The 25,515-nt window shown below is 41.9% G+C and overlaps 1 protein-coding gene across 7 annotated transcripts in view; it reads left to right on the top strand.

Moving 5' to 3' along the window:
• TLE4 (TLE family member 4, transcriptional corepressor) overlaps positions 1-25,515 on the top strand; it is a 166,106-nt gene that overhangs the window by 133,463 nt on the left and 7,128 nt on the right. For all 7 annotated transcript variants that reach the window (XM_070050442.1, XM_070050454.1, XM_070050438.1 and 4 more), the window contains 6 exons: positions 7,851-7,970; positions 10,912-10,965; positions 11,292-11,444; positions 12,974-13,106; positions 13,465-13,658; positions 14,105-14,181. In XM_070050442.1, coding sequence (XP_069906543.1) covers positions 7,851-7,970; positions 10,912-10,965; positions 11,292-11,444; positions 12,974-13,106; positions 13,465-13,658; positions 14,105-14,181 — 731 coding nt within the window. The remainder of the gene's footprint in view (positions 1-7,850; positions 7,971-10,911; positions 10,966-11,291; positions 11,445-12,973; positions 13,107-13,464; positions 13,659-14,104; positions 14,182-25,515) is intronic.

Below are 25,515 nucleotides of genomic sequence, written 5' to 3'. Positions count from 1 at the left end.
ACCATTTCTCTTCTCATAAGTCATTTCTCTCAGTTCCTCCAATTTGATAATGTTTTGATTACCTGCAAAAGGAATTTTTCCTACCTCAAGAGATTCAAAAAGACAAAGACAATAGTTTTAAAGAGTGAATTGTTCCTGGAATGTTATAGAAGGTGAAACATTTATTAAGAACAGACTTGTTACTTTATATGGAGTTTATATTAAATCTTTTTCTAACTAGAGCAGGTCTTCAGAATTCCCAGTCATTTTTGAAGGTGAATTTTGATTTGTGTTAATTTGAAAAAAAGCAGGTTCTGTGAGGGTTACTTACAGATTGCCTTTTTAATGACTTCCCTAATCAAGCAGGTTATATTTTTAAAAATTCTCATTGTAATGAGCAGTAAACTGACACAAGTGACTGGCTCAAAGCCCTACCATATTCAAGTTTTTCACCAAAAGCATGCTATAAATTTAAGTTAATTTACATAAATTTGCATTATGAGTCACTATGCGAGGCTTGCTTGTTTTACCAAATAATTTTCATTTCAGAGTGTTACTATTTTTCCAAATTGAGGGTTATTTTCTCTATCCTGGTTGCTTCTTTATCAATGAGATAATATATGTTAAAATGTTTTGTCAGTTATAAAGACTCTACATGGGAATAGAAACATTTTATGATATGCCATGCAATAGAATTTAAATCAGAAATGCCTCTGGGAGGGTAGATATGTTAAGGCACTCATGTCCTTTATCCAAGTAACTGAGTTCAATACCCAGCTGCAATTCTTAACTCTAGCTGCTACTGCTGCTTTTTTTTTCTAAAGATTTATTTGAAAGAGTTACAGAGAGAGAGGGACACATACACAGAGAGAGGTCTCCCATCTGCTGGTTCATTCCCCAGATGGCCACAACAGCCAGGCAGGGCTGGGCCAGGCCAAAGCCAGGAGCTTCATCATGTGAGTGGCAGGGGCAAAAACACTTGGGCCATTTTCTGCTGCTTTTCTCAGGCCATTAGCAGGGTATTGGATCAAAAGTAGAGCAGTGGTGATATGAACTGGCACCCATATGGGTAGCTGCTGTTGCAGGTGGTGGCTTTACCTGCTACACCACAATGCCAGTCCCTAACTCCAGCTTCTTATTAATATGGACCCTGGGAAACAGCAGTGATGGCTCAAATACTTGGGTTCCTGCCACCTATGTGGAAGATCCTAATTACCTATCCAGGTCTTGACTTCGGCCTGGTCATTGTGGGCATTTGGGGAGTAAGCCAGCTGATAGTTCTTTTCTCTACTCAAAGTTTTTTTTTTTTCTTTCTTTCTTAATAAACCTATGTGTGCATAGGTTTATTAAGGCTGTTAGCTGTTGTGTCACAACTTGTTCACAGCACTTCTGAAATGTGCCAAGCTTTGAGGACTAGTGAATATAATGGGCTCTTTGGATGCTTCTTTTGGATGCTTCCTGGAGGTCAGGAGGCGCATCCTCCTGGAGGTCAGGTCTGCTTCCATAGAAGAGTACTTCAAGTCCCTGCTCATCTGCAGCAGTACCTTGGCTTTTCTGAGTTCAAGAAAATCAGAAGTATTCATTTCTGCTCATTAGTCTTTTGCTTTTTCTAAGGGATTACAGAGGCAGTTGTGATTACAGACTGGTTATGATGTAGGTAAAGGATCCACAGCCATCTTTTCCAGCTTAACTTTTTCCATCCTGCTCTCTCTCATCACCATAAGCAAACTCTCCCTTAATTCTAACAGACTCAGGCTAACATTTGAGAATACCTGAACTGAGTGAATTAATTTATCATCTGTACTGTTTTTCAAGTGAAGGAAAGCCTGAACAACATGTATAGGAAAGGGCAAACAAGGAATTGGGAGTTATCCTGGCGAATTTTCATGGTACCCTCTGCTTCTTATCCCCTTTGTCTGTTTGCAAACAGATTTACCCTTGGGTACCAAGTAGATAGGGTTTTTGAAGGCCATAGTTGATGAGCAAACAAACCATAGCAAAGGAGTATTAGTATTCTTGATCATGGTTGTCTACTTGACAGGTAGGCATCTTCCTTCTGGTTGTAATCTTGTAAGGGGGTAGAGACTTCAAAACATTGTGCCTATGTAAATAGAAAGCAAACAAACATTTAAATCAAATTAGAGAGTCCATTGTGTGAGTGGTATTTATAATCCTGCCTTAGTGCAATATTGAACCAAAGCTTAGACCATCTCAATATCTATGCTACCGGTAAGCACTACAGGAATGCCTAGATTATTCCTTACTTCTATGAGACTTAAAATAGGAGGTCCACACTGGCTCACCATGCCATTCCTTGCAGTAATAGAAGTGATAGTACTGCATTTGCTCTTGCCAGATTATGTGCCTCAGACCTTACCTTGTATTTTTTTTAATTTCCTACCTATCTATTTATTTATTTATTTGACAGATACAGTTAGACAGTGAGAGAGAGGCAGAGAGAAAGGTCTTTCTTCCATTGGTTCACCCCCCAAATGGCCGGAACTATGCTGATCCGAAGCCAAGAGCCAGGTGCTTCCTCCTGGTCTCCCACGCGGGTGCCGGGCCCAAGCACTTGGGCCATCCTCCACTGCCTTCCCGGGCCACAGCAGAGAGCTGGACTGGAAGAGGAGCAACCAGGACTACAACCTGACACCCATATGGGATGCTGGTAGGGCAGGCAGAGGATTAGCCAAGTGAGCCACGGCACCGGCCCTGCCTTGTATGTTATGTGGATTATTTTTCATAGTCCTCAGAGTGTCCTGGCCGGAATGTGTGTGTGTGCGCGCACAGATAGGGTGTTTTTATCCCAGTCTCAGACTAAGCAACATCCCTCTGGCTACACGGCTATTAAGTAGAAAACTCTAGACTCAGACCCAGGCAGTCTGACTCCAGGGAGATGCTCTTGTCTGCTATTAAAATGTGTATTCCCTGTTATTAAAATTAGGTAATTATAGCAAGACTTCTTTCTTGGGAGGGGGTGTACTTTATGGAACTCTTTCACATACTTAGCCAACTTTGATCTTGAGGTGTTTGAGGAATAAAAGTAGAGGTGGGGGCCCTCCCTTTCAAGCTGCTGGTGATGTCAGTTTTCCACCTTGTTTGGTCAACAGCTTCAGGAAAGTCTAGTGTGGCTTTTACATTGTGTTCTAGAATTTTCTCATTTTGAAACGATAACCTGAGGAATAGCTGTCATTAAGGCTTATATTTTACTGCCAAAACATTTAGTGTTTCCATACAATACTTACAAATTTCACTATTTTTTCCTTGTGTTCTTGTTAGTCCCTATACCTTGTTCTTTAATTAATTGAATTTAATTAATTGGCTCTCTTCAAAAAAAAAAAAAAAAACCCTAGTGGATATATTTACTTTTTTTTTAAATGCTGAGTTTTATTTACTAAGCATTCACATTCAGAATGTTTCACTTGATTTGCATCACACACTGCATCTGACTGAATCTCTATTCATGACAAATTTGCTGATACATATATGAATGCATGATCAGACTGTAATGAGAAAAGGTTTGTGTTTAATATTTGTAAATTTAGAGATTTATATAGGGTTATGATAGAGTTCTAGTATGTTTGTTACGTAAGCTAGGGGAGATAACCTAGCTGAGCTTTTTCTTAAAAAGTTTATTTGAAAGGGAGAATGACAGAGGTATCTTCCGTCCCCTGATTCACTCCCAAGTGCCTGCAACAGCCAAGGACAGACCAGGGCAGAGCCAGTAACTCCATCCAGGTCATCCACATGGGTGGATGGAATCCAAGTGTATCACTTGGTATCTTTCCAGAGCATTATCAGAAAGCTGGATCAGAAATGCTGGGTAACCAGGACTGGATCTGAGGCATTTCAACATGGGATGCAGTCATCCCAACAGGCCACTTAACCCACTGTACTGTAGGACCTGCCCCTAACAGCTTTTAAAATAATTGTAGAGAAATAAAAATAACCTTTTCTAGTAAATACATAATTTATTTCAGTATTTATTTAATTTCTCCTATTCACATGCCCAGTGGAGATCCAAGTGACCTTCCAGCAGCAGAAGATGGACTTCTGAGATTTTTGATGAGAGTCTGTGCCAAGTCCAATTTGATTCCAGAGCAATTATGTTATTAGAACACCACTGATTGCCCCAGTGCCCATTGTGCAGCCTAACCTCTAAATGCTAGTGATAATTAGCGTTCTTCTAGGAAATTTTTTTCTATAGTAAACATATAATTCTGTTCTGTAGTAAAAGTCCAACAACAAAATGTTGCCTTTACAACCAGAAACGGCTGAATTAAAAAGTTAAGACTACGGCCCCATGTTGTAGAATAGTGGGTTAAGCCGCCACCTGCAACACCAGCATCCCACATGGATACTCTGGTTCCAATCTCAGTTGCTCTACTTCTGATCCAGCTCCCTGCTATTGCTCCTGGGAAGGCAGCAGAAAATGGCCCAAGTGCTTGGGTCCCTGCCACCCACAAGGGAGACCTGGATGAAGCTCCTGTCTCCTGGCTTCAGCCTGGCCCAACCCTGAATGTTGCAGCCATTTGGGAAGTAAACCAGCAAATGTCTCTGCCTCTCTCTGTCTTCTTTCTCTCTCTCTCTCTCTCTCTCTCTCTCTCTCTCTCTCTGTAGTTCTGCATTTCAAGTAAAAAATAAATCTTTATATAAAAAATAAAGCTGTGTGATTTTACATGTATGCCCATCAAAGTGTTAACATTAGTGTTAATTTTTTAGAAGGTGTTTCATCATCATTTCTTTTTCAGCAGAGTGAAAATTAACTTTCAGTAGAGTGTGTCAGAATCAAAAGGCTCAGATACATCATACACACATAACTCAGTTTTCTTTTTGTGAAATATTTAATTACAGAATTAAGACATCTAGAGGCAGATGAAGGTGAAAAAGAGAGAGCTTCCAGACTCCCAATTCCATGCAGCACTACTACACACAGCTTACTCCAGGGAATGGTTTCTCATGGAATGGTTCATCTGAGCCCTCTGAAAAGAAATGTATTTTGGATTAGATTGAGATGCATACAGAGGAACTGTTCATCCATTTGTGTTCAAAACATTTCTGGACAGTTCTCTGCTGCTCACTGTGCTGCATGCCCCTAGGAAACCCACAGCCTGAAGTGGGAAGTGGCCTTGTAAACAAATAGCATTAAATTTATTGAAAGTGCTCTACCCAGTGGGTGAACAAAATGTTAAGGGAACAAAGAAGAATGAGTGATTAATTCTGCCTGACAGCATCTGAGGAAGCTTTGAAAAGTGACATTAGAGCCATTTCTTAAGGATGGGGAGGATCTCAAAAGATATTTCTTTTCTATAAACTAGTGCAAAAGACTAAGATGGCAGTGAAAACACAGAACATTGGGGACACAAGCTGATAGTGCTGATGGAGGAGATGGTAGCCGAGGTTCTTGGTTGGGGCATGAATGAGGGCTTTGGAAAACAGCCATACTCCACATTTTGGAAACTGTTTGTTCTTGTTAAGAAGGAAAAAGTGGTTCATCTTTTTTGTGAGACAGGAATTCAAGAATTGTGGAGAGGGGAATGCAAAACTAGATGCAGGGTTCTTCATGAATGTGGTAGCTGATAGCTCACAGATGAGGTTTGCGTGCATGATTTCAGTGGCCATAAAACCTGATTGCTTTGGGTTGTGCTGTCAAAGCAAAGCAGGAGCATTGAACCAAAGCCTTGTGGCTCAGGAATGAAGTTTGAAATCAGTGGAGATACGAGTTACAAAAGTTGAGAAATAGTCTACTTTCAAAGACTATTTGGCTTGTAATGTTTTCATTTAGTCTTCTGCCTTATTGAATAACATCTGTAATCTTTTTTACCACTTTGCTTAAACTTGAATGTTGGATCAGGGATAGTTACAGGTTTGATGCATGTAATCTGCAGGGTATTTTTATAAAACCTTGAGAGGGGCTGTCACAGCAGGGAAGACTTTAGGAAACCTAGGCCCTGGCTTTAGTCACTCACTCAGTGGTCCCATCTTCCTTCTCCCATCAAACTCATTTAACAATGTGCTTTGGCAGTGTAGAGTGCCACGAAAGAGAGTGTGGCATTGTGGTTCAGTGGAATCAAGCTGGAATATAGAGCCCAAAGTACTGGATATCACACTGCTTCCCGTAGTTAATTTAAAGGCCCTCATAAACTTTTTATGTCTTTATAAATGTTAATAATTACCAAAAGACTTAAAGCAAGCCCACACACTCACACGCATATACACACAAAAGTTCAAAGAGTTTTTTCTGAGTTATAAATGAAGAGTGCTTTCCTTCAACAGTTTCTGAATGGCTCTGATGCCATTCAGATGATGGCAAAGGCTCTGGTGCTGTTTGTTCTTCCTAGACCCTTTGTATAGACATCTCATCTCCAGACACTTTTTCTGTTACCCTCCAAGATCAGCCCTTTCTTACCTCTGGCTGAGATCATAGAGCACCGGAGAGTCCTGCCCTAGTGCTCCACAGGCGCTTCAATGCCAGGCCTTTACCAGGAACCCTCTTCAGGGCAGTTCTGTGGGTCTGACTCCTTCTCCCACACCTCACCTTTATTTATGTCTTCCCTTTGATCAGTCTGTAACACAGTCACTAGCCAGTTTTGCAGGGTAGTTGTAATTTTCATTGTTGCTTTCTTTACTTTTTCACCCATGGTTTTAAGCTCTCATACCATCTAAAAGTGCCCCGCCTCCATAGCAGATTCATTTTCTGGGCTTCATCTCTCAGCTCCAGTGTTTCTGTTCTGTGTGGGGCTCCTCCAGTGGAGAGCTCACTGAAAGCAGAGGTGAGGGATGCAGCCTGAGTGGTCTTGATGGGCCCCAGCCCATTGCCAGAGGCATGACCCTCTTTCTGCACTCCCTGGCCCCAGTGGGCTTCCAGGGTTTACAGAGATTTGGAGAAGAAAAAAATAGAGGAAAGCAGGTTCATGAAAATTAATAAAGTACATTTTTTCCAGGTGTTTTTCCTGCCATTCCGTATCTTCCAGGCCCTTAGAGCAGAGCTTAGCAGAATTCTGCAACTAGGGCTTTTGTAGCATGCTTTTGGCTGCTCAAATTCCCAAACACTTTTTTTTTCTTATTGAAGAATTTATAATTATCTTTTAATTTCTATTCTATTCATAGTTTCTCTTTAGAAACTTGGGAAATAGTGACTTCCCATTAGCCAGCAAACTTAAAAAGAAATCTGAAAGTTTGCCTTTTCTTTCTTCTCTTTTCTCCTGTGTCTACTTCCTTTCCCAACTTTATACATTGCTACAAGAGTGTAATGTAAACATATGTTTTAGACCAATCTTGCTCTGACTTTTGAGTTAATGCTGTCTCCTGCCACCATTTTTACTTCTTTACTCATAGGGTTCATCTCTCTGACTCCTCCCTCTTCGTCCCTCATTCCTTCCCCTCCTTGTCTTTTTCCCATTGTTTTTCCCTCTATATATCTGTCTCTTCTTGTCATCTCCTCCACTCTCTTCTGTCTCCTCTTAACAGCTTTGCAAGTGTGTATACCAGTGAACAAAAGGAGGGTTTGGGCATTTAACCTAGCACTTAAGATACTGGTTAAAACATACACTGGAGTATTTGGATTCAGTACTCAGCTCAGGCTCCTGACTCCATCTTCCTGCTAATGCAGATTTTAGGAGGCATTGGTGATGGCTCAAGTAATTGGATTGTTCTGACAGCTGGATTGAGTTCCTGACTCCTGGATTCAGCCTGGCCCAGTCCCATCCATTGCAGGCGTTTGAGGAATGAACCAGTGGATTGGGATTTGTTTTTCTACCTCTCAAACATAAGAATAAATTTTAAAAATTAGAAAGTATTAAGTGATTTGAGAAATCGCTTTGGTTAAATGGATGATGATTTCTCAACCCTGCTTCGCCTTCTAATTCCAGAGCTCCTCCGTGTCCCCATCAGCCAGTTTCCGAGGTGCTGAGAAGCACAGAAACTCCACAGACTACTCCTCGGAGAGCAAAAAGCAGAAAACTGAAGAAAAGGAAATTGCAGCTCGTTATGTAAGTTCATTCATCTTTGCTTTGGGGAAGGCTGGCATGCCTTGTTTTGTTGTCAACAGTGGTTTTACCCTTTGACTGTTACCAGCAACATTGAGAACACAGGATAAACCACATCCTTTAGGAGAAAAAGCAGTCTATTGCATCTATAGCTCTGTCCTTATTGGCCAGCTTGAAGTCTGTGCATGTGTAGGCGTGTGCACATGTATATGTGAGTGGATAGAAGGCCTCATCTCGCAGCTTATAGAAGACTTGGCTGTTCTATATTATTACTTGTCTAAGTGTATTTGCATTCCCCTATATATTTGAAGGTGGTTGAATTTTCTGTGATTAACTAGAGATGTTAAGGGAAAAATACAGAATCATAGAGAAATTGTTAAAATGCCAAGGTGAACTCATTTGCCAAGGAATAGTCCAAGTTTTGTAGAGTTAACTACAGAGACATCCAGAATGTCCCTACCTGGGTGAAGGCTGGCTTTCCTTTAGTGCCTAGGGAGGTCACAGGAGTGATGAGGGCCAGGTGAATGTGAATAGTGTAGAGGCAGGTGTTCCTGTGTCTACTTATTGAGCCACTTATTGCAAATCAAAACCACAATGAGGTTGCACCTCACCCCGGTGAGAATGGCTCACATTCAGAAATCTACCAACAATAGATGCTGGAGAGGATGTGGGGAAAAAGGGACACTAACCCACTGTTGGTGGGAATGCAAATTGGTTAAGCCACTATGGAAATCAGTTTGGAGATTCCTCAGAAACCTGAATATAACCCTACCATTCAACCCAGCCATCCCACTACTTGGAATTTACCCAAAGGAAATCAAATTGGCAAACAAACAAGCTGTCTGCACATTAATGTTTATTGCAGCTCAATTCACAATAGCTAAGACCTGGAACCAACCCAAATGCCCATCAACAGTAGACTGGATAAAGAAATTATGGGACATGTACTCTATAGAATACTATACAGCAGTCAAAAACAATGAAACCCGGTCATTTGCAAGAAAATGGAGGAATCTGGAAAACATCATGCTGAGTGAATTAAGCCAGTCCCAAAGGGACAAATATTATATGTTCTCCCTGACCAGCGACAACTAACTGAGTACCAAAGGGGAAACTTGTTGAAATGAAATGAACACTATGAGAAACAGTGACTTGATCAGCTCTTGTCCTGACTGTTGATGTACAATGTAATACTTTATCCATTTTAGTATTTTTTTTGGTCTAGTACCATTGGTTGAACTCTGTAATTAACACACAATTATTCTTAGGTGTTTAAATTTTAACTGAAAAGTGATCCCTGTTAGGAATTTGGAAAACATTATGCTGAGTGCAATAAGCCAATCCCAAAGGGACAAATACCACTTGTTCTCCTTGATAGGTGACAACTAACTGAGCACCAAAAAGGAAACCTGTTAAAGTGAAATGAACACTATGAGAAACGGTGACTTGATCAGCCCTCACCCTGCTGTTGATGAGCAACTTAATATGTTATCCCTCTTAGTATTTTTTTTGTTTGTTCTACTTAATACTTTTGGTTGAATACTGTAATCATTACACAATTCTTCTTAAGTGCTGAAACTTAACTGAAAAGTGATCACTGTTAAATATAAGAGTGGGAATAAGAGAGGGAAGAGATGTGCAATTCGGGACATGCTCAAGCTGACTTACCTCAAACGGTAGAGTTAGAAACATACCAGGGGATTCCAATTCAATCCCATCAAGGTGGCATGTACCAGTGCCATCTCACTAGTCCCAGTGATCAATTTCTGTTCACAATTGATCATAATGATAGGACTAAGAACCAAAGGGATCACATAAACAAGAATAGTGTCTGCAAATACTAGCTGGTAGAATAAAAAAGGGAGAGAACGATCCAACATGGGAAGTGAGATACATAGCAGACCCATAGAATGGCAGATGTCCTAAACAGCACTCTGGCCTCAGAATCAGCCCTTAAGGCATGCGGATCCAGCTGAAAAGCCCATGAGAGTATTTCAGGCATGGAAAGCCAAGACACTCTGGGGAAAAAAAAAAAAAAAAAAAAAAAAAAAAAAAAAAAAAACTAAATGAAATATCTCCTCAAGTGAGATCCCAGTGGAAAGAACGGGTCATCAAAGAAGGAGGTACCTTTCTCTGAAGGGAGGAGAGAACTTCCACTTAGACCATGGCCTTGTCTAAAAAGTATCAGAGTCAGTGAACTCAGGGGGCTTCCATAGCCTTGGCAGCTCATGACAAGAGCCTAGGGTGATTACTGATGGCATAAACAAGAGTGTCAATTTGTTAAGTCAACAACAGCAGTCACTGTGCACTTACTCCTCATGTAGGATCTTTGTCCTTAGTGTGCTGTACATTGAGATTTAATGCTATAACTAGTACTCAAACAGTATTTTTCACTTTATGTTTCTGTGTGGGAGCAAACTGTTGAAATCTTTACTTAATGTATGCTAAACTGATCTTCTGTATATAAAGAGAAATGAAAATGAATCTTGATGTGAATGGAAGGGGAGAGGGAGTGGGAAAGGGGAGGGTTGCGGGTGGGAGGGACATTATGGGGGGGAAGCCATTGTAATCCATAAGCTGTACGTTGGAAATCTATATTCATTAAATGAAAGTTAAAAAAAAAAAAAAAAACCACTGGCGGACCAAACCATAGTCACCTATAGGCTAGGTTTAGCCTTGGTATGCCAGTTTGTTGCCTCTACTTTGGAGTGATGAGCCATTAGTGTCGGTTTTTCAAACTGGAAAATGGGATTCTGTTACCCACCTCATAACCTCATCATGAGGATTAAAGAAAGCAGTACATAGTAAAATGTTTAACACTGGTGCAGCTCATTTTTATAAGGTATGAGGAATTATTCTGGACTTAACTAGGGTAAATCTGGCTGAAAATGAGATGTGTTTATGACCAGAGGGAGGAGATAATGCTTCTCAATTGTCAATGCAGGACAGTGACGGTGAGAAGAGTGATGACAACTTGGTGGTTGATGTTTCCAATGAGGTATGTTTATGGCTACTTCAACTTCCTGCTCTTCCCCAGCTGTAAAAAATACTAGTGTCCAAACAACTCACATCCAAATGTTCTCTTAATTTCCAAAGGGACCTACTTTTTATTTACATGGAAAATTTATTGCCAGTATGACAATACTATAAATACTATAGTATTTTCTTTGGCCTCCATGCTGAGTATTTTTATTGGCAATTTCAGTAAGCCTTAGAATCCATCCTGGAACATTTTGCATATCTAAGCTATTAAATGCTTTTGGCTAAAAAAGCCCACACTCAAGGACCCCAACATTGCTAGACTACCATGGTATTCCTTTCTAGGATCCATCTTCCCCCCGAGGGAGCCCAGCACATTCCCCGAGAGAGAATGGCCTGGACAAGACACGCCTGCTCAAGAAAGATGCCCCCATCAGCCCCGCTTCCATTGCGTCTTCCAGCAGTACTCCTTCCTCCAAATCCAAAGAACTTAGCCTTGTAAGCACCTACCTCCCCACTGTCTTTGTTAGTACCGGCTGTTTCAACATGGTTGGGTTTGATTTTAATTTTTTTATTTTGGTATTTTTCACATTTTTGTAGGACTTTGATTTCCAAATGTGTGTGTATGTTCTGTACTTAAGTTTGAGCAAAGTATTTTGGAGCAGAATGGATTTGCTAACTTACTGGAGATAGATGTTTTGAGAGTCATTTCACAGGGATAGATGGGAGGGGTATTGGGAAGTTGAGCAACGTGTATCTTAGCAAAGATGAAAAATAGACACCGGGGTTACAGAGATGGTTTTGTCACCTGTGGTTTATGGTAAATTTAGCTTGGGGCTTGGATGCGATTTTGTTGCTAGCTTTGTTTAAATTACCAAGCTACATATGACTGCAATAATTTTCCCTTCCTATCTAAAAAGTAATCTGTCATTTACAACAGTCTACCTTTACTCACACCACAAATCACAAATGCAGAAACCAACTGCTCACAAGTCAGAGTAATCTTCCTGCACCCCTTGTTTTCATGTAGTGTGTAGTTAATTGCATTTTGGTGTGGAATATCTTTTTTTCTCCTCACCAGTTATTTCCTTGTTGTAATCTAACATTAAGTGTGTGTGTGTGTCTGTGTGTGTGAAGAAGGGGGGGGGGTTGGTTTTGAACTAACCTTTTGAATTCACAGCTAAAGGAAAGGAAATTTCTTCATTTGTCTGCAAATTTGGGGAATATGGCTGAGGGCTAGATTAAGTTTTTCCAGGACCTTCTGCCATCTTTATGGCATCTACAGTATGCTGAGAGTCTATGATGCTACTTTTTTTTTTTTTTTAAGATTTATTTATTTGAAAGTCAGAGTTACACAGAGAGAGGAGAGGAAGAGAAAGAGAGGTCTTCCATCCACTGGTTCACTCCCCAGATGGCCTCAATGGCCAGAGCTGCACTGATCTGAAGCCAGAAGCCAGGAGCTTCTTCCGGGTCTCGTACGTGGGTGCAGGGACCCAAGGACTTCTTCTACTACTTTCCCAAGCCATAGCAGAGAGCCAGATCGGAAGTGGAGCAGCCAGGTCTTGAACCAGTGCCCATATGGATGCCAGCACTTCAGGGCAGGGCGTTAACCCACTGTGCCACAGTGCCGGTCCCTATGATGGTACTTTTTTTAACGGGCCATATTAACCAGACAGCCTCCAACAGGAGCCCAACTCAAACCTCGCAAGTTTAAACCAAAGCCACTAGCAAGTCCCCAGTCAGGATGGCATGGTTTGCCAGCCTTCTCCAGCGTCTGTCTAACTAAGACTAGTTTCCTAGAAATGATTACTTTATAAATTCAACTTTATGTCCTTATTGCCTCTGTGCTCTTAGGGAACTCTTTGTTTCCTTGTTAGTTCATTTTAATTAATCAAAGTAATGGCCCCGGGCTGAAGAACCTCTTGCACTTCTCTCTTCCTTTCCTTTTTCTCTTTTCCTTTCATTACCTTTTAAATTACTAAAACCATGTTCTAATTGCTGGCACGTTTCATCGTATCTTTTGTCAGAATGAAAAATCTACCACTCCTGTTTCGAAGTCCAATACCCCCACTCCACGAACTGATGCACCTACTCCAGGCAGTAATTCCACTCCCGGATTGAGGCCTGTACCTGGAAAACCACCAGGAGTTGACCCTTTGGGTTAGTAAGAAAATATTTTCTTTCTGTATTTGTGCTTCTGTTTTAAAGAATGTAAAGCAGTTTAAATAGTGCAGTACGTAAAAAGTACTAATGATCAATGTCAGGTGACTGTTAGGCAGAGGTACTTACTTCAAACCAAGCTCTTAGAACCAACCATGTCTGGCACATGGTAGGTGTTTAAGAAAATTAAGGAGAATGAATAAACCCCTCTGAAGGCTTGAATGACTATTGAGAATATTAAAAATAAGCTCACATGGAACCATAGATTCTATTTTTTTCACCTATTTAAGAATGTCTTCAGTATTATTTCCTGTATTCTTAATTTTTTTTTCTTTCCTTTTTCCATTTTGGGCCACAGCTTCCAGCTTGAGGACCCCAATGGCAGTACCTTGTCCATATCCAACCCCATTTGGGATTGTTCCCCATGCTGGGATGAATGGAGAGCTGACCAGCCCCGGAGCTGCCTATGCTGGGCTTCACAACATCTCCCCCCAGATGAGCGCAGCAGCCGCAGCCGCAGCCGCAGCCGCTGCCTATGGACGATCACCTGTGGTGCGTATGCCCTATTACCAAAGAACTTTCCAGAGCACAAGGGATTGTCATTTTTTTAATGCATTTATATAATATGGGGTGTTTATAGAGGGTTAGCACATAAATTAAGGTACATGTAGTTACATGAGATCTATTTTATTTTGTACCTTTTTTTAAATTAGTGTTTTGGATATTTCAAACCTACAAAGTTAGATCACAGAGCATCATGAGACCTTTAGTGTAATGAAACCTTTGTTGCTATCATGAGCTTTCACATGTGTTCTACCTCCAGGTATATTACTATGAAATCCTAAACATTTTATCAGTGAACAATAAATCCTTCTGAATATAACTCTAAAATATTACTTTCAAAGGATATATTCCCATGGGCTTTAAAAAAATACTGTGTAAAATAAAACAACTTAATCTAACTGTGGTTTTGTTGTTTTGCTTGGGAAAAATTTTAGGTGGGATTCGATCCACATCATCACATGCGTGTGCCAGCAATACCTCCAAACCTGACAGGCATTCCAGGAGGAAAACCGTGAGTACCTTTATGTCTTTGTACTCATCCTGTGCCAAGCCTGCTGGCCCTGTAGACTTTGAGCATTGCTAGATGGTGTTAGACTTGCATTTTTTTTTCTTGCAAACTATTTTTCATTTTCTCTTAGCATAAGAAAAGAGGTAATGAGGTAGAGTTTTGTATGTTCAGTTTAAAATCTCAAGCTTTAATATGGAAATGCAAGTTATAGAAGCATCTCTGGCAGTCAGGTCTTCTCCATGTCTGTTGCTGATTTCAAGGCAATTCTTTGTTCAAAAAGGCTGATTATTATGTGCAAACTTGGATGCTCAAAATTTGAACATGTAGGAGAAAGACTTGCCAAACTTCAAAGGCTGAAAGAAATAGGGACGATCTTGGGCTTCGTTCTGTTTTCAGGAAAGATACCTTATTCAACTGGCTTCTTCTATAGTGAGCTGGGCATTTGGAGTCTGTGTTCACAACTCCTTTGAATTATGAAAGACAAAACACACCGGTTGTTCCAGCCTCTTCATGTACAGTCCACTCTCTCACCATATCTCATTCCCCACATCTCATTTCCATCCAGTGCACCTTTTTATTGCTACCTGAGCACACTTCTTTGTGCTAATTGGCTTGATCTTCCCAGATGTGAAGACTTCCCTGAAGAGTAGCACTGACTCTTCCTTCAACACCCAGCCAGCTTTTCATCTCCTTTTTTTTTTTTTTTTTTTTTTTTTTGACAGGCAGAGTGGATAAGTGAGAGAGAGAAACAGAGGCAGAGAGAAAGGTCGTCCTTTACCGTTGGTTCACTCTCCAATGGCCGCCGCGGCCAGCACGCTGCAGCCAGTGCACCGCGCTGATCCAAAGCCAGGAGCCAGGTGCATCTTCCTGGTCTCCCATGCGGGTGCAGGGTCCAAGCACTTGGGCTATCCTCCACTGCCTTCCCTGGCCACAGCAGAGAGCTGGGCTGGAAGAGGAGCAACCGGGACAGAATCCAGCGCCCCGACCGGGACTAGAACCTGGGGTGCCAGCGCCACAGGTGGAGGATTAGCCTAGTGAGCCGCGGTGCCGGCCTCTTCTCCTTTCTTGTAGGACGCATCCTCTGCCGACCCTCCTTGCCTTGTTAGTCACATGATTATGTTTATTGTCTTAACTTTTTCTGTTGGCATCCTCTCTGTCATTATGTACATCATGCACGGGCCAACTGTGTAGTCTCTGAGGCTATCCAAACTTGACCCTCAATAGCAGATAAAAGTCTCATTCTCCCAAAGGCTTCCCTAATGGTTTATCTGCCCCAGGGCATTTGTGCTTCCTAGACCCTCCTGCAACACATTTTCTGTAGTTTACTGTCACATTTCATGTCTCTGCTAAAATGTCATCTTTTTATTGTTGTAAAAATTTGTTTGAAAGTCAGAGTTACACAGAGAAGGAAAGTCAGAGAGAGAGAGAGAAAGAGAGAGATCGATCTTCATCCAGTGGTTCACTCCACAATTGGCTGCAATGGATGGAGCTGTGCTGATCTGAAGCAAGGATCCAGGAGCTTCTTCTGGGTCTCCCACGTGGTTGCTGGGGCCCAAGGACTTGGACCATCTTCTACTGCTTTCCCAGGTCATAGCAGAGAGAGCTGGATCGGAAGTGGAGCAGCCGGGACTCGAACTGACGCCCATATGGGATGCTGGTGCCACAGGCAGCTGCTTTACCTGCTACGCCACAGTGCCAGCCCTCAGATATCATCTTAACCAAGCATTCTGTCCTGATAATTTTGTCTTAAAATATCATCCCCTCTCCCTTTTTCCCTATTATTCTCTTCTGTTCTACTTTTTAAATGCCTGTTTATAGCCATTGTCTGCCTCTCGCCACTTGAATATAAGTTTGATGAGAGCAGAGCAGAACTTTCTGCTATTTAGTTATAGAAATCTCCAGCACCTAGAATTATACTCAGTTCACAGTTGGTGCTTAGAATATAAATTTGTTCAGTGAGTGAATGAACAAGTGCTGATGTCTTCCTTCTGTGACCTCACACTGCTTGTTTATTCTACAATTTATTACTACATACTCGGGCATTTAGTTGTCACCCTGGTGTTTCCTCTGTTTCTCTTTTCTCTCCATGTAACCTGCCCCCTCGATGTTGAACAAGCTGACCTTGGCCCTTTGTTCACTTTCCATCTGATAAATCAGATTCTTGGTTCTTCCTTCTCTTATTAACTTCTCTACAAACCCAACCCTAAACTTCCTCATTCATCAAACAATGCCTGTGCCAGAGCCAAGTTGCTCAGTAAATATTTGGTTGATTAATAAGGGAGACAAGGCAAATTAGACTGAGTTGCTTGAGAGTCGAAGGTATAAATATCAATTACCATAAAATTCTGTGTACCTGTGTGTGTTCTGCAAATAGTTGTTGACTGACTGACAAGTCTTGTTGACTAAGAACTCTGATATATTTGAAGGTGAAAGTTTGGTCTATTTCAAGCAGTGACTAAATAACAGGGTCATGGGATTAATCAAATAGTGATTCAAATACCTGTAGGTTTTATAAGAACTTCTGGGGGAAATAGAGGAGCTCCTTTAGGGAACGTGTTCTGCCCTTTTCTCCTGTGCTATGTAGTTACCACTTACACGGTTTCAACTACAGTGAGAGTATAACCAAGAAAGTGAGTGGATGAGGTGAGGCATCTTGTCTCACCTGCTACCTACAGGTCACTATGGGTATAAATGTGTTGGATGTGTTCAAAGAAGCAGTGCCAGGCAAAGCATTAGAGTTGGGCAAGCTGAAGCATTGCAGAATCACAGCTGATCTAACTTGTGATCCTGAGCCTTGAGTGAGGCTTTCTTCCTTTTTTTAGACTTGGCCCTTGGCATACAGAATTTTTAAGCTCCTTTTGGGCCAACTAATGAGCATTTTTGTGCCTGGGAATAATTCAGTCACACCTACTGTGTTTCATAAATGACACTTCATTAGGAAAACCGAAAAGCGTATGCTGTGCTGAGACAGTATGGATCCTGTGTTGTTGTGGACTCTATGTTGTGACAAACTCAAGTTTGGTTTTGACTCTCCTAGATGACCACAAGGAAAAGTGAGTTTTACCCAGTGTCTTACCTTGGTGAGCTTTATTTGGCTCATCTGTACCTGGCATGACATCTCAACAAGAAGGGTGTGAGGGTGAACATCCCATTAATACACTCTATATTCAGCACCATGGATGCTTGGTGGCTATTCAGTCACCTCCAGTGTTGTTTCCCTTTCAGCTTTGGCCTGGGGAACTACCAGTTTTTCAGGTAGTTACACAGTAGAAGATACAATGTGTTGTAAGGGGCAAAAACGATTAAGAGTCAGCTGGCTTCCTTGCTTTCTGTCATTGGTATGTTATATAACATGGGATCAAGACAAAATAGTCACATTTATTTATGCATATAGAAGTATATTTTAATGATAGGCTTTTACAACAAAAAATGATTGTAGCAGTTAGATAGCTCTCTAGATCTAAGATAATTATGAAAGTCTGCCTTTTGCATATTTTTCAACAGAAAGCCTTTTGAAGTAGGCTAGAACATAAAACATAATAAGTCAGCCAAAGGCTTCTCCTGCTACACAAATTCACAAAGTAACTGCCTTTCTCCAGAAAGGCTCATAATAATGGTGCATCTTGGTCCTGATTATTTTTACAAAATGAATTGCTAGATACCATCAAAAATTGTAATGAAATTTGTGTTGTAAATTGAATAAAGTTGCATTTATTTGATAATTTACACTGGGTGCTCTCAGCTATTGGGGTGAATTTGCAAGGCTTCCTCTCAATATATGTAATTTGAATGACATAGTTTAATTTCAGCATCAGCGAAAAGTGGACTTTCTCCACCTGCTATTTAAGTGAGACTTCTATGAATAGTCTATAACTGATTAAAACCATATTATGGAATATGACATCTGCAAGCAAAAACAAAACAACTAAGGTTTATGGGTAGCAGGCTGCTCACAATACAGCAGTCTCTCTCTGTTGGTGCTTTTGTTTGTTTTTGTAAAGTAAGATTTTCAAGATGGGACCTATTTTACATAAAAGCCTTCAACAAGTATATGTTGGCTGACTAACCTGGAGGGTCAGCCATACCTAATTTTCAATTATACCTCAAAAAGTACAATAGACAGACCTTTAATTGTGAATTCAAGGTTTAGTCCCTTTTTGTGAGATGTTAAAAGACTTAGGGAAAGTATTTCAAAGCACCAGAGATGAACCCAACATAACAGAACCAGATATCTATAGAAAGGAGAAATGAGGTGGAGGTGAAGGATCGTCTTTAAATATGTTCGGTCGTTATCAAAAGATGATGGTTAAATAAAATGACACACGTTAAACTAGTGAATTGCAGGTGCCTGGATAGTTTGAAATAAAATTCTGTCAAACAGTTTAAACTTAACATTTTCTTCAACTGTCTTCTGTTCTCTTCAGCATGTCTGTTAAAGACCCAGTCTTCACTCTTGTCACTTCCCCTGCTATGTGTGTGCACGTGTGAGAGCAACACAACTCACTCTAATTTCTCTGATTCTCTGCACCTTCTCTAATCAGCACTGTATTTCTAATTATTTGTTGGACATCTCAGGTGGCTTCTTGAATATTACTTACAGCTTAAGTTCATTATATTCAGACAGTACTCTTGCATACTAGGACTTTCTCCCAATTCGCTCACTTTTTTCATAACCACTAGTAGTAGCTTGTTTTGTTTTGTTTTCAAGATTTATTTATTTATTTAGAGCTCTTCCATCACTGGAAAACTCCCCAAATGGCCATAACAGCCAGGGCTGGGCCAGGCCACAGCCAGGAACCTGGAACTCCATCTGAGTTTCCCACATGGGTGCCAAGGACCCAAGCACATGGATCATCTGCTGCTGCTTCCCCAGGATCATTAGCAGGAACTGGATTGGAAGTGGAGCAGCCAGAACTCGAACCAGTGTTCATTTGACATGCCAACATTGCTGGCGATGGCTTAACCTGCTGTGCCACAATATCCGCTCCAGTAACCTGTTTGTTTCCAACTCAAAACTCAGTTGTTATTGGCTCCCTCCTCAGCTTGTGAGTTAAGACCTACAGAATTGTATGTCCTGTTAGTTCTAGCTTTTCATCCTTTACCTTGCTTAGTTTGGATCTCCCTGTCTCTCTCATCTAGATTGTCCAGATAATTTAATTTCTTATTCCTCCTGTCCATTATGCTACTGTCTAGTTAGTGAATGTTTTCACTCCAGGAAAATAACACCTTCTGTCTTCCAAAAACCTCTTGAGTAAATTCTGTCTCCCTTTTTTAGTGTGATATTGAGACATGGGTGCTATATTTTATCAAACACTTTTCTAGTTGAGCCCTCCAACTAATACTTTGGAGTCATTGTTGGATAGGGAATTCCTGGTTAAAACTAATCCAGGGGCCGGTGCCGCGGCTCACTAGGCTAATCCTCCGCCTGCGGTGCCAGCACCCCAGGTTCTAGTCCTGGTCGGGGTGCCGGATTCTGTCCCAGTCGCTCCTCTTCCAGTCCAGCTCTCTGCTGTGGCCTGGGAGTACAGTGGAGGATGGCCCAAGTGCTTGGGCCCTGCACCCCATGGGAGACCAGGAGGAAGCACCTGGCTCCTGGCTTTGGATCATCGCGCCAGCCGCAGTGGCCATTGGAGGGTGAACCAACGGCAAAGGAAGACCTTTCTCTATCTCTTTCTCTCACTTATCCACTCTGCCTGTCAAAAAAAAAAAAAAAAAAAAAAAAAAACAAAACAAAAAACTACTAATCCAGGAACTTCCTGGCTCATTTCACCCCTTCCTCTGGCTCATTTCACCCCTTCCTTTGTGAGCCCTTGCTTTCTGCCATTCCTCCCCCTGGAGTGTTTTTTTTTCTATCTTCCTCTGGTGAAATCCTTCCATTCTTTCAATTCCATCTCTATTATCATATCTCTAATAAAACATAACCTTTATTTTGTCTTTTAAAACCACCTTCCAGAATTGTACTTCCTATCAGAGTAGAACCACTTTTGTACTTTTTCATCATTGTTCCTAGATTATAAGCCACTTATGGGCAAGGCCAGGTGCCTCACCTGATATTGTATCCCTGATTAGCATGATGTTTGTGTCAACATGCCGATAGGGCATACTTATGACATGTAAATGCAGGGACAGTGCTGTGGCGTACTGGGCTTAGCCTCTGACTGTGGGGCCAGCATCCCGTATAGGTGCCACTTGTAGTCCTGGCGGCTCCTCTTCTTCCGATCCAGATCTCTGCTATGGCCTAGGAAAGCAATGGAAGATGGCCCAAGTGCTTGGGCCTCTGCATCCACATGGGAGACCCAGAAGAGGCTCCTGGCTTTGGATCAGCCCAGCTCCGACTGTTGCGACCATTTGGGGAGTGAACCACTGGACGGAAGATCTCAATCTCTCTCTTTCTCTCTCTCCCTCTCTCTAACTCTAGCTCTCAAGTAAATAAATAAAATCTTAAAAAAAAAATGAATCTAGAAACTAACAATAGGAGGAAAAAGGTTCTGCGGGAAAGGTTCATTATGATGAAAAAAAAAGATATGTTGATGCCTTTACTTGGATAGAGAATAGTCCTTCAAGCCTGTGTTTTCTCTGACTCCTAGAAATGTTGACTTTTTTTACCACTCCAGTTCTCTTTACTAGTTATACATCAAAGAGTTTATTTGAAATCCAATAAGTATCTACCAGAATTTTATTGCTTTTCATTCCTGTCTTACATATACAAATAGCAAGCTGAGAGCTACTTTTCATCCTTGACACAAATGAGCTCTAGGAATACATCTGTATCCCTTACAAAGGAAATTCTGGAAACATAGTAGGTGCTCATAGTTGTGGTTAAGCTGAAGAATGTCCAATTGAAAACCTTAGAGGAAAGAGTGTGCTTGGTTTCTTAACTATTTAAATTCTCATGCCTTTTTTTTTAAGATTTATTTATTTGAAAGGCAGAAATACAGAGAGAAGAGAGAGAGCACACCCTCTACTGAATTCATTACTTTGAATCTTCTCATTTTATTTTACTGTGCTTTCTAAATAATGTGGCCAAGCTTTGGAGAAGGAAAAGAAAAGCACTTTTCATTCATGATCATCCACTCATGTCAATAATGATTTGCTTTATCTTATAACTTTTTATTTTATAACATTTCAGCTTTCTTTTGTTTAAAGAGAGAGAAAGAACTCTTCCATCTACTGGTTCACTCCCCAAATGGCCACAGTGGCGAGAGCTGGGCCGATCTGAATGAAGCCAGGAGCTTTTTCTGGGTCTCCTGCATGAGTGCAGGATACCAAGTACTTGGGCCGTCTTCTGCTGCTTTTCCAGGTGCATTAGCAGGAAGCTGGATCAGAAGTCGGAGCAGCCAGGACTTGAACTAGCGCCCATATAGGATGCCGGCAGTGCAAGCAGAGGCTTAACCTTCTATGCCACAGTGCTGGCCCCAATTCTCAAGGCTCTTTAAAAACTGTTCAGTGATTCTAGTGGGGAGAAGGGATGTCTTCTCAAATAAATTACTATTAAGAATGTATAACACCATCTGAACTTGAAATAACCTTACTTTCCCTTCCTTTAAAACTTATCTTCATGACCCCTTAATTGCTAAATCAATTAGCTTCTTTCTCAGTTGTCATTCCTTAGACTCTCAGCCTTTCTTTACAAGCATTTCTGCCTTCCCCTCCTTGCCTGAGCTGACACCTGACTGTCTCCTAAGGCCACCCCTTCACCTGCAAACCCCAACTCCCCCCCTGGGAATGAGCCTTCAGTTTTTTCAAATCCCACTGTTTTCAGGGCCAGTGTTGGGGTTAATAAAGGCTTTGGTTGCCCCTCATTCCCAACCCCTCTCAGGTTCTTCCAGAAGCCAATTTCTGTGCCTTTTCATGTAAGTCCTGCTCCTTTCAGGCTTATGCCACTTTACCCTGTCTTCCACCTTGTTGGGGTTTTTCCCTAACTTATTAAAGATTCGACACGCAGCTTAGAGTCTTCTACTTGGAACCTGCTGGCAGCCTGGGTGACTTTGGCATCTACAAGGACAGCCTCCAAGTAACCTCATGTTGCTCCTTCTACTACTTCATCTCTAGTAAACTTATGTCCTAGTCAGCTTTAGTTACCTGTACTCTTATATACCTGTATAGTTAATGAGCTCACAAAGAAGAGTTTGTTATCATCATCCCTAATTGTCACCTCCAGAATTCAAGCATCCCACCCAGTGCAGTCTCACCTAGTCAAAGACTCTTGGAATTACAAATCGTGTTCTCAAAACTTTATCACCCAAGCCCTAGCCAGCCTAGATTGCTGCAGTAATCCCACCTAGTTGTCTTTATTCATTGATTCATTCATTCATTTCTTCATTTATTCATTTATTTATTTATGTTAGAAAAGCAAATCTGCAGAGATCCAGAGAGAGAAATACAGACACATCTTCCATCTAGTGAATCACTCCCCAAATGCCTGCAACAGCTGGGGCAAGCCAGGCAGAAGCCAGGAGCTTAAAAATCCATCCTGGTCCTCCATGTGTGCCAGGAACCCAAGTACTTGAACCATCAGGTGCTGCCTCCCAGGAAGCTGTATTGTATTGGAAGTAGAGCAAGGACTTAAACCCAGGCACTCTGATAGGGGATGTGGACATCCCAAGAAGTGTCTTAACTGCTAGACCCTAGTTATCCTTGATTTTGCCACCTGCAATCCATTCTTCACCAAACAACCAGAATGATCATTTGAAAATGTTAACTGAATCATTTCACTCCCTTATCCAAGTTTCCAGTGACTTCCCATTCTACTCATAATAATACCCCACACTCCTCATCACATCAATCCCATATTAACATGGCCCCTGTCTCTCCCTTCAGCCCGATACCCTGTCACTCTCCACTGACTGCTTTCTGGCCTTCCAGCTTAGTTCTGCTTCAAGGCCTTCACATTTGCTGTTCCCTCTACTTGGCACTCTCCCTGCTATAAACCTACAAGGCTTGTGGCCTTCCCAGGTCTCAGCTCATATGCTATCTCCTCCAAAAGAGGTCCCTGACCACTACTCTGTGCACCTTTACTTTCTCTGAAGTGTGTGTGTGTGTGTGTGTGTGTGTGTGTGTAACACGGTATACTGCTGTCTGAAATTACCTATATATCTGTTTTCTATAACCCATTTACCCCTTCTAGGATGGAGGCTAGTATAAGGATAGAGACTTTGTCTTATTCACCTCTGAGTCCCCCAAATTGCAGAGTATCTATTCTGTATGAAGCAACTAAAAAACATTTGCTGATGAGTGGGGTAGTAAGCATGCTGCCTGCTCTGCTCTTCATATTTGCTGCACTCATCACACTGGGATTCCAAGTACCATAGAACTTCCATGATTCCTAGTATTGGCCCTGTGACTTTTGTTTTAATTGTCTATTTATTTTCATTTACTTGATAGGCAGAAAAAGAGCAAGAGCGAGAGAGAGGTATCTTCCATATACTGGTTCATTTCCCAAATGCCTGCAACAGCCAGGGCTGGGACCCACCAAAGCCAGGAGCCACAAGTTAACATCTGCGTCTCCCGCATGGGTAACAGGGGCCAAAGAACTGGCATCATCTGCTACCTCTCAGGAGGCATTAGTAGGAAGCCAGATTGGAAACAGAGCAGCTGGAACTAAAACCAGCACTCCAGTATGAGATGCAGGCACCACAGGCAGTGGCCTAATCTGTTAAGCCACAACGCTGGTCCCCATCTGACAGTTTGAAGGTTATGTGAGGATCTCACTAGTGAATGTGTCCACAATTTATCTACTTCTGTGACTGCTCGTGCTAGAGATTCCTTAAGTATAAGCATTCTCTCTTTTTTAAAAAAATTTTTTTATGTATTTATTTGAAAGTCAGAGTTACACAGAGAGAGGAGAGGCAGAGAGAAAGAGGTCTTCCATCCGATGGTTCACTCCCCAGTTGGCTGCAATGGCCGGAACTGTGCCGATCCGAAACCAAGAGCAGGAGATTCCTCCGGGTCTCCCGCACAGGTGCAGGGGCTCAAGCACTTTGGCCATCTTCTATTGTTTTCCCAGGCCATAGTAGAGAGCTGGATCAGAACAGGAGCAGCTGGGACTCGAACTGGTGCCCATATGGGATGCTGGTGCCTCAGGTCATGGTTAACCTCTTAACCTGCTGAGCCACAGCGCCTGCCCCAAGTATAAGCATTCTCTTAGACACGTTTACACCACATGATCTGTTCCAGTATTCTCCCATATAATTCTTTCTTATCCTGTAGCTTCAGCTGTCACTTCTTTGTGGATGACCAGCATTGATATTTCTAACCTGACATTTCTCCTGAATCATAGCTGTTTGGATTTCCAGGTGTCCTCAAATTCAAGAAAACCAAATCTGTTACCTCCTAATGTGTACCTTGAGTCTTGTGCTCCCCTGTGATCTTTACCAGCTAATGTGGTCTGTCTCATCACCTGTGTGCCAAGCCCTAGCGTCATCAGCATTTCCCTCTCAAGTCACACATCCCAGTGTGTCTCCCAAGTCCTGTGCGTCTTCTGTCCCTTCCCAGCTCCCATTCCAGCACAAGTCTAGCATGCTGCTTTCTTTTTTTTTTTTAAAGATTTATTTATTTATTTGAAAGTCAGAATTAAACAGAGAGAGAAAAGGAGAGGCAGAGAGAGAGAGGTTTTCCATCCACTGGTTCACTCCCCAGTTGGCTGCAATGGCTGGAGCTGTGCTGATCCGAAGCCAGGAGCCAGGAGATTCTTCTAGGTTCCCCACATGGATGCAGGGCCCTAGCACTTGGCCATCTTCTGCTTTCCCAGGCTATAGCAGAGAGTGGGATTGAAAGTGGAGCAGTGGGGACTCCAACCAGTACCTTTGTAGGATGTCGGCACTGTAGGTTGTGGCTTTACCCGCTAAGCCACAGTGCCAGCCCCAGCATACTGCTTTCTTGTAGAGCTTTCTGTAGCCTGCTCTCTAGTACCCAGGCCTTCCACGCTCGCAGCAGGTGCTTCATATTTTCTGAGACAGTGAGGTAATTAATAAAGGCCCTTAGCCATGGGTAGAATTTTGATGAATTTGGCCTATAGATGTTCGCCTTCTGGGACCACAACGTTTTAATTTGATTCTAAAGCTTCTCTGTCATTTGGTCCAAGCTCCTGTTCTTTCTGTGCCCCCAAGTGCTTCCCTTGGTATGTTTCTTGTAAACTTCTTCCCATAAACAGAACACATTCCTAAAATCTATGCCAGCATACACTGACATAACTTCCAAAATGGGCTATTGACTGTGATGGTCCTGAGACAGACCTAGCTCCCTCCCATTCACTGCTGGCATCTCCAGCCTCCAACAGCCTTACTTAGCCCCTGCCAGACTTTAGGGCACTAAAAATAGGGATGAGTCTATTGAGGG

This window comes from Oryctolagus cuniculus, chromosome 1, assembly GCF_964237555.1.
Source record: "Oryctolagus cuniculus chromosome 1, mOryCun1.1, whole genome shotgun sequence".
NCBI classification, from domain to species: Eukaryota; Metazoa; Chordata; class Mammalia; order Lagomorpha; family Leporidae; genus Oryctolagus; species Oryctolagus cuniculus.
The sequence above is the reverse complement of the archived record's forward strand: the minus strand, read 5'-3'. Positions and strand labels throughout refer to the sequence as shown.